Consider the following 13,612-nt stretch of genomic DNA (forward strand, 5'->3'; position numbering starts at 1 on the left):
TTTTTCCTATTCCTCCTTGCAAAACAGCTCGAGCTCAGTGAGGTTGGATGGAGAGCATTTGTGAACAGCAGTTTTCAGTTCTTTCCACAGATTCTCGATTGGATTCAGGTCTGGACTTTGACTTGGCCATTCTAACACCTGGATATGTTTATTTTTGAACCATTCCATTGTAGATTTTGCTTTATGTTTTGGATCATTGTCTTGTTGGAAGACAAATCTCCGTCCCAGTCTCAGGTCTTTTGCAGACTCCATCAGGTTTTCTTCCAGAATGGTCCTGTATTTGGCTCCATCCATCTTCCCATAAATTGTAACCATCTTCCCTGTCCCTGCTGAAGAAAAGCAGGCCCAAACCATGATGCTGCCACCACCATATTTGACAGTGGGGATGGTGTGTTCAGGGTGATGAGCTGTGTTGCTTTTACGCCAAACATAACGTTTTGCATTGTTGCCAAAAAGTTCCATTTTGGTTTCATCTGACCAGAGCACCTTCTTCCACATGTTTGGTGTGTCTCCCAGGTGGCTTGTGGCAAACTTTAAACAACACTTTTTATGGATATCTTTAAGAAATGGCTTTCTTCTTGCCACTCTTCCATAAAGGCCAGATTTGTGCAATATACAACTGATTGTTGTCCTATGGACAGAGTCTCCCACCTCAGCTGTAGATCTCTGCAGTTCATCCAGAGTGATCATGGGCCTCTTGGCTGCATCTCTGATCAGTCTTCTCCTTGTATGAGCTGAAAGTTTAGAGGGACGGCCAGGTCTTGGTAGATTTGCAGTGGTCTGATACTCCTTCCATTTCAATATTATCGCTTGCACAGTGCTCCTTGGGAAGTTTAAAGCTTGGGAAAGCTTTTTGTATCCAAATCCGGCTTTAAACTTCTTCACAACAGTATCTCGGATCTGCCTGGTGTGTTCCTTGTTCTTCATGATGCTCTCTGCGCTTTTAACGGACCTCTGAGACTATCACAGTGCAGGTGCATTTATACGGAGACTTGATTACACACAGGTGGATTGTATTTATCATCATTAGTCATTTAGGTCAACATTGGATCATTCAGAGATCCTCACTGAACTTCTGGAGCGAGTTTGCTGCACTGAAAGTAAAGGGGCTGAATAATTTTGCACGCCCAATTTTTCAGTTTTTGATTTGTTAAAAAAGTTTGAAATATCCAATAAATGTCGTTCCACTTCATGATTGTGTCCCACTTGTTGTTGATTCTTCACAAAAAAATACAGTTTTATATCTTTATGTTTGAAGCCTGAAATGTGGCAAAAGGTCGCAAAGTTCAAGGGGGTCGAAAACTTTCGCAAGGCACTGTACCTCAGGTTCTAGGTAATTTAGATAAGGTTCCCATACTTTGTAGAACTGGTCTGTTTTCGAATGCAATGTACATGTCAGATATTCCAGAGGCACCCATTCAAATAGTATCTTATGCCAATCTTTAATAGAAGGAACCTTATCACTAATCCACTGTAAAAGGATGTTTTTCCTCGCTGCGAAGGTGAGGATGTTGTAAAGCCTCCTTTTACCCACAGAAGTAACCTGCCTACTAGGGAGACCCAACAGTAAAGAAACTGGGTCCTATTCTAGATCAACCCCTAGGATCTTTTCAATTACTTGCAGAACACCAGACCAGTATCTTTGTATTTTGGTACATGACCATAAACAATGTGTTAGGGTGCCTGTATCAGTTTTGCATTTAAGACACTGAGGGGAAGAGGAAGTGGGGCTAAAAGCATGTCTGCGATTTGGGGATATATGCAATCTGTGTATTATTCTTAATTGGATTGCTCTAGTACGATTACATATGGATATTGTTTTTGCATATCTCCAAATGTCCTCCCACATCTCTTCATCAATAGTAACAGACAATTCTTTCTCCCACACTTGTTTCACCCTCTGTGTGTTGACAGCAGAAAAGGACCTTAAAGCATCATAAAACAGACTTGTGGGAAAAAAAAAGCGTTCGTTCAATGACAGACACATCAGGGTTGCCAATTAAGGTGGTGCTCTTCAGAATATAATGTCTTACTTGTAGGAAGCGGAAAAAGTCCTGCTTTGGGAGTCGATATTTCTCCACCATCTGCTCAAATGACAATCAAATCTTATCAGCAAATAAGTCATTTAGCCTGCGTATGCCCTTATTAAGCCAAAAGTTAAAGCCAGCATCCAGCAATCCTGGACTAAAATCTGGGTTGTTAAGAATTGGGGTAAGAGCAGAGGTTAGTTTGGACCTTCCCAGGAAGCGTTGAACTGACCTCCATACTTTGAGTGTGTTAAGTGTAACGGGATTATTGCAGTGATCTTCTACAGACTTGAAACTTCTGAAAAATATAAGATCCTGTAAGGGGTATTTTGAAAGAGAAGTCTCAATGTCCAACCAAACATTATGAACACCTTCCTAATATTGAGTTGCTCTCAGAACAGCCTCAATTCGTCGGGGCATGAACTCTACAAGGTGTCAAAAGTGTTCCACAGGGATGCTGGCCCATGTTGACTCTAATGCTTCCCACAGTGGTGTCAAGTTGGCTGGATGTCCTTTGGGTGGTGGACCATTCTTGATACACATGGAAAACTGTTGAGTTTTGTGAAAAACAGCAGCGTTGCAGTTCTTGACACAAACCGGTGCGCCTTCCACCTACTACCGTACCCTGTTCAAAGGCACTTCAATATTTTGCCATGCCCCTTCACTCTCTGAATGGCACACATACACAATCCATGTCTCAATTGTTTCAAGGCTTAATAAAAAATCCTTCTTTAACCTGTCTCCTCCCCTTCATCTACACCGATTGAAGTGGATTTAACATGTGACATCAATAATGGATCATAGCTGTCACCTGGATTCACCTGGTCAGTCTACGTCACAGAAAGAGCAGCTTCATGTTTTGTACAGTCAGTGTATAAGTCAGATCTGTCAGAAAGGCCAGTAGGGTTAGTTCCACTGGTACCAAACACCTGGCCGTGAACACACACACACACACACACACACACACACACACACACACACACACACACACACACACACACACACACACACACACACACACACACACACACACACACATTAGGGAGTCTATTGAGCTATTGTAGTAGATTAGTTATGATTAGTATAATGACTTCCATTTGCGTATTCAGTGCAGTTCAGGTTATTTAAAGCTGGAGCTCCTTTCGGTCCCTTGTGTCTCAGAACACATTAATGATTCATCTGAGACTGTTCTGAACCAGCTAAAACACACCATGGCAACTTAGACCTCATCACACACAGAGAGGCAGCAGCCTGGCGGATGAACCTGGGTGTGTATTGTGTACATGAGAGTATGCGTGCGTGCGTGTGTGTGTGCGTGCATGAGTGTGTGTATTCAAGCCTAATTTCGAGCAGTTGGCTAATTATCACATTCTCTCTGATCTTGGATTAAACTACAGTCAAACCCCAGAAACGCCATGGCAACCAGGCTCCATGGCAACGCCATGGAGACAGAGCGCCATGGAAACAGCAGACTAAATAAGCAGCACAGGAAAGGAGGTGTAAAATAGCCTACTAAATGGGATAACAACAAAAAATGTTTCTTTATTTATCCTTTATATAACGAGGCAAGTCAGCTAAGAACAAATTCTTATGTACAATGACGGTCTACCCCGGCCAAACCCTAACCCGGATGACGCTGGGCCTATTGTGTGCTGCCCTGTGGGACTCCCAATCACGGACGATTGTGATACAGTCTGGAATCGAACCAGGGTCTGTAGTGACACCTCTAGCACTGAAATGCAGTGCCTTAGACCGCTGCGCCGCTCGGGAACCCCATACCTAACCCTTTAGATTTTAGCACCTTGAGGTTGCTGGGAGATGGTGTTTTTGTTGAGAAAACAACTGAGGAGACTGGGAGTTGGTGTTCGTAGTGAGTTTGAAAGACAGCTGTAAAGATGGAGAACTACTCCCATACTCTCAAACAGAGAGAGGGGGAAAGCGAAAGAGAGGGGAGAGAGAGAGAAAGAGAGCGAGAGAGGCTGGCCGGGGGCATGTACCAGGGATGTAGAGATCGGAGATTGTGGGGGAGGAAAAAGAGAGACAAGCGAGACGGGAGACGGAGCGACGGAGAGAGGCAGAGCTGATGCAGAACGAATGTGGTTGGTTCTACTGAAAATAGGTCACACATCTCAAGCGACTGCTCTCTCTCTCTCCTCTCCAATGAATCAGCATACACTCTATGCATGACTATAACATACCCTTCCCGCTTTACACTAAACACTAAACACTAAACTACACAGCAGTCTTTCCCTGAGTTTAATATCCAGGCAGGGTGCCCAGGCCCCTTACGCAACATCTAAATCCTCTGGCATGAAAATGACCAATTGCACCAATAGAAGCCCAACTCATCCTTATAGGCAGGGGCCAACAGAGAGAGGCACCGCCTATACATCTGTAGGGGAAGCACTGCCACACATTGCACAGAAGTCAACAGACAGAGAAAGAGAGTGAGAGACACACACACACAAGGACACAGACTTTCGCACCACTGATCAAAATATGAGGGGGGGTTGTGCAGGCCACAGAAGGAGAATGTCACCTGACATTTCACGCTCGGGTTGCCAGTGTGGCGTCAGGTTTTCTGCCTGGGTTGCCAGGTTTAGAGACTAAAGCTGGAATCCCGCCCTCGGTTGAGATCTGGACCCCATCGCCATCTCTCTCTCTGTCCAGAGAGAAAGGGGGAAGGAATAGAGGGAGAGATACTGTACAGGGGGATGACAGACAGACAGAGAGAGAGGAAGGAAGGAAGGAAGGAAGGAAGGAAGGAAGGAAGGAAGGAAGGAAGGAAGGAAGGAAGGAAGGAAGGAAGGAAGGAAGGAAGGAAGGAAGGAAGATAGCAAGGAAGGAAGGAAGGAAGGGGGATGATAGAGAGAGAGAGAGAGAGTGGAACTCTATGAGGGAGGGACAGCTGCCTGCTCTGAGGGAGAGATTGAGGGATCATGAAGGAATGAAAATAAATGAAATGATGATGAAAAGGACCCCCAAAGGGTTGGTCTCTGCCGGCTAAATAAGTCGTGTGTGTGTGTTTGTGTGTGTGTGTGTGTGTGTGTGTGTGTGTGTGTGTGTCCTCTGTCTAATTCATCATGATGTAAAGAGTGGGGGTCTGGCAGCCATAACTCATTCAGAACAGACCTTTTAATAAGAGTGAATATATTAGTTCATAGTGTACACACACACACACGCTGCAGGCATGGACACATGCACATAAACACACACACACACACAATATGTGCCACTCTCGTGCTTACAGTGAATCAACATTGCACAGTATAGAGTTTACCCCAGCCACTGGGTTTGACAGACAGAGAGAGAGAGAGAGTTGCATCCCTGTCTCACCCCACAGCGCTGTGGAAAGAAGTGTGTGTTTTTTGCAAATTTTAACCAAACAACAAGTGTGCGGTTAAAATTGGCAAAAACACACACATTTCTTTCCACAGCGCTGTGGGGTGAGACAGGGATGCAGCTTAAGCCCCACCCTCTTCAACATATATATCAACGAATTGGCGAGGGCACAAGAACAGTCTACCCTTCTAGAATCTGAAGTCAAATGTCTACTGATTGCTGATGATCTAGTGCTTCTGTCCCCAACCAATGAGGGCCTACAGCAGCGCCTAGATATTCTGCACAGATTCTGTCAGACTTGGGCCCTGACAGTAAATCTCAGTAAGACAAAAATAATGGTGTTCCAAGAAAGGTCCAGTTGCCAGGACCATAAATACAAATTCCCTCTAGACAGCATTGCCCCTAGAGCACACGAAAACTATACATACCTCGGCCTAGACATCAGCGCCACAGATAACTTCCACAAAGCTGTGAACAAGCTGAGAGACAAGGCAAGAAGGGCATTCTATGCCATCAAAAGGAACATACAATTCGACATACCAATTAGAATCTGGCTAAAAAATACTTGAATCAGTCATAGAGCCCATTGCCCATTATGGTTGTGAGGTCTGGGGTCTGCTCACCAACCAATAATTCACAAAATGGGACAAACACCAAATTGAGAGACTGCATGCAGAATTCTGCAAAAATATCCTCAGTGTACAATGTAAAACACCAAATAATGCATGCAGAGCAGAATTAGGTCGATACCCGCTAATTATCAAAATGCAGAAAAGAGCCGTTAAATTCTACAATCACCTAAAAGGAAGCGATTCCCAAACCTTCCATAACAAAGCCATCACCTACAGAGAGATGAACCTGGAGAAGAGTCCCCTAAGCAAGCTGGTCCTGGGGCTCTGTTCATAAACACAAACAGACGCCACAGAGCCCCAGGACAGCAACACAACCAAATCATGAGAGAACTAAAAGATAATTACTTGACAGATTGCAAAGAATTAACAATAAACAGTGCAAACTATGATGCTATTTGGCCCTAAACAGAGAGTACACAATGGCAGAATGCCTGACCACGGTAACTGACCAAAACTTAAGGAAGGCTTTGATTATGTACAGACTCAGTGAGCATAGCCTTGCTCTCAAGAGAAGACACACTGCCCACAAAATGAGGTGGAAACCGAGCTGCACTTCCTAACCTCTTGCCAAATGTATGACCATATTAAAGACCCATATTTACCTCAGATTACACAGATCCAACAAAGAATTTAATAACAAACACAATTTTGATAAACTCCCTTATCTATTGGGTGAAATACCACTGTGTGCCATCACAGCGGCAAGATTTATGACCTTTTGCAACCAGTGAAGAACAAACACCATTGTAAATACAACCCATATTTATGTTTATTTATTTTCTATTTTGTACTTTAACTATTTGCACATAATATGACATTTGAAATGTCTTTATTCTTTTGGAACTTCTGTGAGTGTAATGTTTACTGTAAATTTGTACTGTTGATTTCAGTTTTGTTCATGATCTACTTCACTTGCTTTAGCAATGTTAACATTTGTTTCCCATGCCAATAAAGCCCCTTAAATTGACATTGAATTGAGAGAGAGCGAGAGAGAGAGAGAGAGGTAAAGGAGATGGGGAGCAAGAGAGAGAAAGAAGACTGGAATGAATGTCCAACACGTCACACAGTGTCATCTTTACAAAGGGACACTAGGACCCCTATCGGCCAGGCCTCCCCTTCCACTGTTGCCGAGGGATACGGAGGTGTGATGTGTTGAGTCACAGTGTAGAGAATTTACTACATCTGTAACAACACCCATGGAGACAGACAGACACATGCACACGCACACGCACACACACACACACACACTACCGGTCCAAAGTTTTAGAACCTAGTTTTTATTGAAATTCACAGTTGAATCTCTTAATGTACTCTGAAACTAAAGCAAAGAACAGATAGACAATTGGAGACAAAAAAGAAATCATGAAATAGTTTTGTTGAACAAAATTGTATCTACATTTTTGACTTTTGATAAAAGTAGCCACCTTTTGCAGACATAACAGCCGAACACACATTTTTTCTACAATGGAAATAAAATATCGTTCAGAAAGTTCTTCCCAACACTGTTGCAGAAGCTCCCACAAATGTGTTGCACTTGTAGGTTGCTTTGCTTTCCCCCTTCTTCCCAGTTCATCACAAACCAGCTCGACGGGGTTTAAGTATGGAGACTGTGCTGGCCATTCCACGATTTGAAGACTACCGTCTTGTTCTTTTCCTCTAAGGTAGTTCTGACGTAGCCTGGAGGCATGTTCTGGGTCATTATCTTGCTGTAGGATGAACCCTATAGCCTGGAGGTATGTTCTGGGTCATTATCTTGCTGTAGGATGAACCCTATAGCCTGGAGGTGTGTTCTGGGTCATTATCTTGCTGTAGGATGAACCCTATAGACTGGAGGCATGTTCTGGGTCATTATCTTGCTGTAGGATGAACCCTATAGCCTGGAGGTATGTTCTGGGTCATTATCTTGCTGTAGGATGAACCCTATAGCCTGGAGGTATGTCTGGGTCATTATCTTGCTGTAGGATGAACCCTATAGCCTGGAGGCATGTTCTGGGTCATTATCTTGCTGTAGGATGAACCCTATAGCCTGGAGGTATGTTCTGGGTCATTATCTTGCTGTAGGATTAACCCTATAGCCTGGAGGTGTGTTCTGGGTCATTATCTTGCTGTAGGATGAACCCTATAGCCTGGAGGTATGTTATGGGTCATTATCTTCAGGTAGGATGAACCCTTGGCCATCTTGGTGCACACCAGATGGAATTGCATGGCACTGCGAAATGCTGTGGTAGCCATTATGCGTCAGGGTGCCACTCACTCTGCGCAAGTCGCCGACTCTGGTTCCAGCAAAAGAGCCCCAGACCATCACACTTCCTCCTCCATGTTTGACAGGTGGTGTCACACACTGAGGAACCATCCTTTCACCTACTCGACGGCGGACAAAAACCCTGCGTGATGAACCGAAGATTTCATCGGTCCATAAGACCGTCTTCCAGTCTTCAGTAGTCCACTGGCGGTGCTTCGTGGCCCAGGCAAGTCTCTTTTTCTTATTTTGCCATCTTAGCAATGGCCTTCATACTGTTACTCGACCTGTCAAACCTGCAGCTCGAAGTCTCCTCTTCACAGTTGAAACGGAGACTTGCTGACTTCGACCAGTGTTAAGAGGTGCTTGAAGCTGTTGTTCAGTGAGTCGCCTATCACGCAAGCTGTTGACTCTCAGAAACTTGTCTTCTGATTCTGTTGTGGCTTTGGGTCTGCCAGACCTCCTCCTGTCAGAGTCTCCAAGTGCCTTTTGATGGTGTAGGAAACTGTACTCACTGACACCTTGGCTACACTTAAGGGTTATAATGGTCTGTCGGTCTTCCTTTGTTAATTGCCCTTTTCTATCCATTATGATAGCAGTATACTACTTCCTGCAGTAACAATACAGTGCAAATAATGCTTAAGAGGGTGTAGTAACAGTCTGTCCCAACACTGCTTTTATACAGACAGAGGGTGTAGTAACAGTCTGTCCCAACACTGCTTTTATACAGACAGAGGGTGTAGTAACAGTCTGTCCCAACACTGCTTTTATACAGACAGAGGGTGTAGTAACAGTCTGTCCCAACACTGCTTTTATACAGACAGAGGGTGTAGTAACAGTCTGTCCCAACACTGCTTTTATACAGACAGAGGGTGTAGTAACAGTCTGTCCCAACACTGCTTTTATACAGACAGAGGGTTTGTAAGTAATCAACAAAACTTGGGACACCTGTAGGAATTGTTAGCGTCAACTTTCAAGGCTTAATTTAGGTCAATTGCTGCAGAACAGCTGTAAGTTGTTAACCCTTTACTTATTCCCTGAAAAAAGCCTTTTTTTTATAACTCTGAAATGTACCTTGTTTATAAGTTTTTGGTAACCCAAACTTTTTTTAAATGTTTTTTTTTTAACCTCTGGCAGTTTACCTCATTTCAGGTTATTCACTGGACTTTCAATAAAATGTCAATAAAAACTGGGAAAATGGGGGTGTTCTAAAACTTTTGACTGGTAGTGTACACGCACACAGAATGAATGACGTCACAGTGAGAAGGGGCGGTTGTTAAAGCTATATCAGATCGAGATAAACAAGGATGGAGGTAAGTAGCCTACAGTTAGAGGATAACACATTAATGCACAGACGAGACAAGCCGTGTGTGTGTGTGTGTGTGTGTGTGTGTGTGTGTGTGTGTGTGAGGTGTTTGTTTGTGCTAGAAATGAAAACCACAACACCATGACGGAATGACTTAGAAAGAGGGAGGAGATAGAGGTGAGGAGAAAAGAGGAGGGAAGAAAGTAGAAAGAAGGACTGAGGAGGAGGTGGGAAGGTTGGCACCATTCATCCCCAGGCCTGAATGGGGTGAATTGGGGAAGAATGCTGCCTTTATGTGTTAGAAACAAAGAACACACCAACCATGTGTAGCTTCTGTCCCTCTCCTCACCCCTACCTGGGCTCGAACCAGAGACCCTCTGCACACATCGACAACTGACACCCAGGAAGCATCGTTACCCATCGTGCCACAAAAGTCAGGGCCCTTGCAAACCACGGGAAACAACTACTTCAAGGTCTCAGAGCAAGTGATGACACCGATTGAAACGCTATTAGCCGCACCACCGCTAACTAGCTAGCCATTTCACATCGGTTACACATGTCTAAACCTATTAGGCTTAGATTGTCACAACAACCTGTCAATATATTAACGTATAATAGATTATCCTGCAGAAAACACATGTAGTTTATGGAATAAGGTTTTCTACTGGGCCAAACTCAGTGGGCTAGCAAACTGGTGACCAGACGAGAGCTCTGTTAGGCCGCCGGCAAAGAGATGGAGCGAAAAGTCGTAAATTTGTTTATTGATCTGGGAGAATCGGTAACAACGCAATTTAAACACCAAGACATGAGAGATTCTCTCTCTCTGCAGTGACGGAATCCAGTGCTACGTAAAAGAGGGACGGGGGATGTTTCATCAATCATCTAATAGCAGATGTCAGGATAGACAGAGAGAGAGAGATTTCCATATTGTTAAAAACACTGTACATGGTTTATAATATAACATTTGAAACGCCTTTGAAACCTTTATGAGTGCAATGTTTACTGTAAATCTTTTTTTTTCACTTTTGTTAATTTCACTTGCTTTGACAAGGTAAACGTATGTTTCACATGCCTATAAAACCCCTTTGAATTGAATTGACTTCGGACATGGAGTTAATAATCCGTAATAACAACCATAGCCATCGCAACTCGCTGTCTCACCTACAGTCAGTTCGTATCCTTCCATTTCGCCTTCATCGTACAGAAGCACCCACCCTCTCATCTTCCTCCTCTCTCCACCCCCCTCCTCAAATCCCGCAATAGTCACACCTCCCATCCTCCTTCCCCGAGACACAGCCCCACACAGCCACCCCAGAGAAGGTAGAAAGACCCCCCCACCCCACCCTGAGCATACTCATATAGACACTAATACCCCAGTAGGTTAGTAGCTTGACTAGTAACGATACCACGCTTTTCTCCCTTAACAGATTGGTCTTAATCCGAAATGCAGCATTATGGAAAGACTAGCCTATTTTCTGGTCAGCCTGCATTAAGCCAATTAGGCTACTCCTCTCCTCCTCTGAGAGAATGGACAGATGAGGATAGCAGTGCAGGCTACACTATGAGTGGTGTGGTGCCATTTTAGCACATCCTGACAGTAGACTTTTGTCTAATATGATAGGTTCACTTGTGTTGATGACATTGGCCTACATTGAGAGAGAGAGAGAGAGAGCGAGCGAGAAAGCAATTTTTTTTCGATATTGTGACACATAACCTACACCTACTATATTTTCTCCCGTAGCCTACCCGAATAGTTTTATTATGCTTGTGTCTGTCGAGGGTCGGCCATATATGGATTCTTGTTGAACCACCATCATACCCTACACCAAATAAAATGTCAAAACGATATTCACACAACGGGTCTTATGACAGGCTACCATGTCATTTCATATTTCTATCCCTAGGCCAAACAGTACCGGGGAAATATAATGTTAAACCGGGGAAAAGCGATTCTCTCATCCCAGTTTACCTCTGCGAAAAACGCCTCCATTCTTCTTTATGTTGCTGCCCGGCGCTCGTGAAGTCAATCGGTGGGCAGACGCGTGCCGGTGTTAACAGGGAGCTAAATTACAGCGGGCATCGGGCGAGCTCGGGGTGGGTGGTGGTCCTGTTCGGTGGTGATTTCCAGTCATTTGTAAACGTCCCGATTTAAATCCGGACGGCTACAATCCCTGATGTGTGTTCCCACCCAACGTGAACACAGAGAGAGTAAGAGAGCGAGAGAGAGAGAGAGAGAGAGAGAGGACACACACACACACCTCTTCTCCGTGTGTACCGTTATAAAAAAAAGTCTAATAAATCCCGAACAGGGAATCCAACGGTTCCCTCTTCAGTCCTGGCCCTGAACTGACGGACTCCACCGAGACGCAACCGAGTGTATGTTTGTGTGAAAACGAATAATGGTAAGGATAATGATTATGAGAGACAGAGTGAGGTAGCAACGTTATCATCGCTTGCACATATTTATCCAAACTCTTTGACGCCACCACAACAGATGACATGTTATCCTCGTCTCAGGAATTCTGTTTGTTTCTGAAGAGGAGGAAAATAACAGGATGTAAACAGAGCTGAGAGTCACACACATTGGGCCAGTAACCGAAAAGTTGCTGGATCGAATCCCCGAGCTGACAAGGTAAACATCTGTAACTCTGCCGCCTGAGCAAGGCAGTTAACCCACTGTTTCCTGGGCATCGAAGACGTGGATGTTGATTATGGCAGCCCCCCGCAACTCTCTGATTCAGAGTGGTTGGGTTAAATGTGGAAGACACATTTCAGTTGAAGGCATTCAGTTGTACAACTGACTAGGTATCCCCCCTTTCCCTTTCATTATGTGAACTTTCCCAAAAAGCCACCATTTGTGGACTGACTACCTGGGACAGAAACCACCCTCAGGGCCAGAAGAGATAAGATGCCCTCTCCCTTCCATCTCTCTCTATCTGTCTCTCTCAGTCTCTCTGCATGTGTATGCCCTTTAGGCATGTCACATGTTGTCTGTGGGAAATCCCATCCCTCACAATGTCAAAGCCAATCAGTTTTAGGGGAAATGGCTGTAAATATATTTTTTTATCAACCTCTCTCTTTCTCTCTCTACTACGTTCTTTATCTTTTCTGTCTAGATACACATTTATAACCGTCTGAAATAAGAGACAAAAAGAGAGAGGACACCGACAGGCTATTCATCTGAGAGAGTGAGCACAGAGACAGAGAGAGAGAGAGCGAGCGAGAGATAGAGGGAAAACTATCCAACTCTGGTTCTGGAAAGTTACCCGGTGTGCAGGGTTTCATTCCAGCCCTGCAGTAACACACCTGGTTCAGCTAATTATGGCCCAGACAGAGAGAAAACCTTGATTAGTTTAATATTTGAATCAGGTGTGTTTGTGATGCGCAAGAACAAAAGCTTATTTATTGTGAGTCGCTCTGGATAAGAGCATCTGCAAAATGACTCAAATGTCTGTGACTGGTGCGAATTAGCCAGTGGGGAGAGAAGCTTGTATCAGATCAGTTATAAGAAACAGCATCTTCAGATTTGAACCTTACATGGTCACATATTTTCAAGAAGTGGAAACCTTCCGTTGACAGTTAAGAAGAAGCAAGAGGCAAGCTTATGACGCAGCCAGGGTTCATGAAGGTTCTGTCACCATCGGCATGTTCAATCTGAGATGTTTTGACCAATCAGAGATCTCACCACTGCACTCTGCTCTGACATGTCAGGCCCTCCACGATTCTGTGGAAAAGATGAGGAGATATTGGGCTCAGCATCACGGGGTCGCCAGTATTGCAACATTGAGGCATAAGATAACTGACCAAAAGCAGATATAAGGCGACTGGTTCGCCACAACACATCAAATCAAATTAAACTGAATATCTCGTACAACGCTGTGTACTACTCCCTTCACAGAACAGCGCAAACGGTCTCTAACCAGAATAGAAAGAGGAGTGGGAGGCCCCGGCGCACAACTCAAGAGAACAAGGACATTAGCGTGTCTAGTTTGAGAAACAGACGCTTCACAAGTCTTCAACTAGCAGCTTCATTAAATAGTACCCGCAAAACACCAGTCTCAACGTC

At 44.3% G+C, this 13,612-nt stretch overlaps 1 protein-coding gene across 2 annotated transcripts in view; it reads right to left on the reverse strand.

Annotated features, from left to right (window-relative positions):
- The window catches only part of LOC110497086 (unconventional myosin-X), a 63,918-nt gene extending 52,114 nt beyond the window's left edge, over positions 1-11,804 (reverse strand). The window contains exon 1 of one of the 2 annotated variants that reach the window (XM_036952208.1): positions 11,516-11,804. In XM_036952208.1, coding sequence (XP_036808103.1) covers positions 11,516-11,536 — 21 coding nt within the window. In that variant the 5' untranslated portion in view covers positions 11,537-11,804. The remainder of the gene's footprint in view (positions 1-11,515) is intronic. The other variant, XM_036952207.1, reaches the window with a different exon arrangement.
- Between the last annotated feature and the right edge of the window lie 1,808 nt (positions 11,805-13,612).

The sequence above is a fragment of the Oncorhynchus mykiss genome, chromosome 18, assembly GCF_013265735.2.
Source record: "Oncorhynchus mykiss isolate Arlee chromosome 18, USDA_OmykA_1.1, whole genome shotgun sequence".
NCBI classification, from domain to species: domain Eukaryota; kingdom Metazoa; phylum Chordata; class Actinopteri; order Salmoniformes; family Salmonidae; genus Oncorhynchus; species Oncorhynchus mykiss.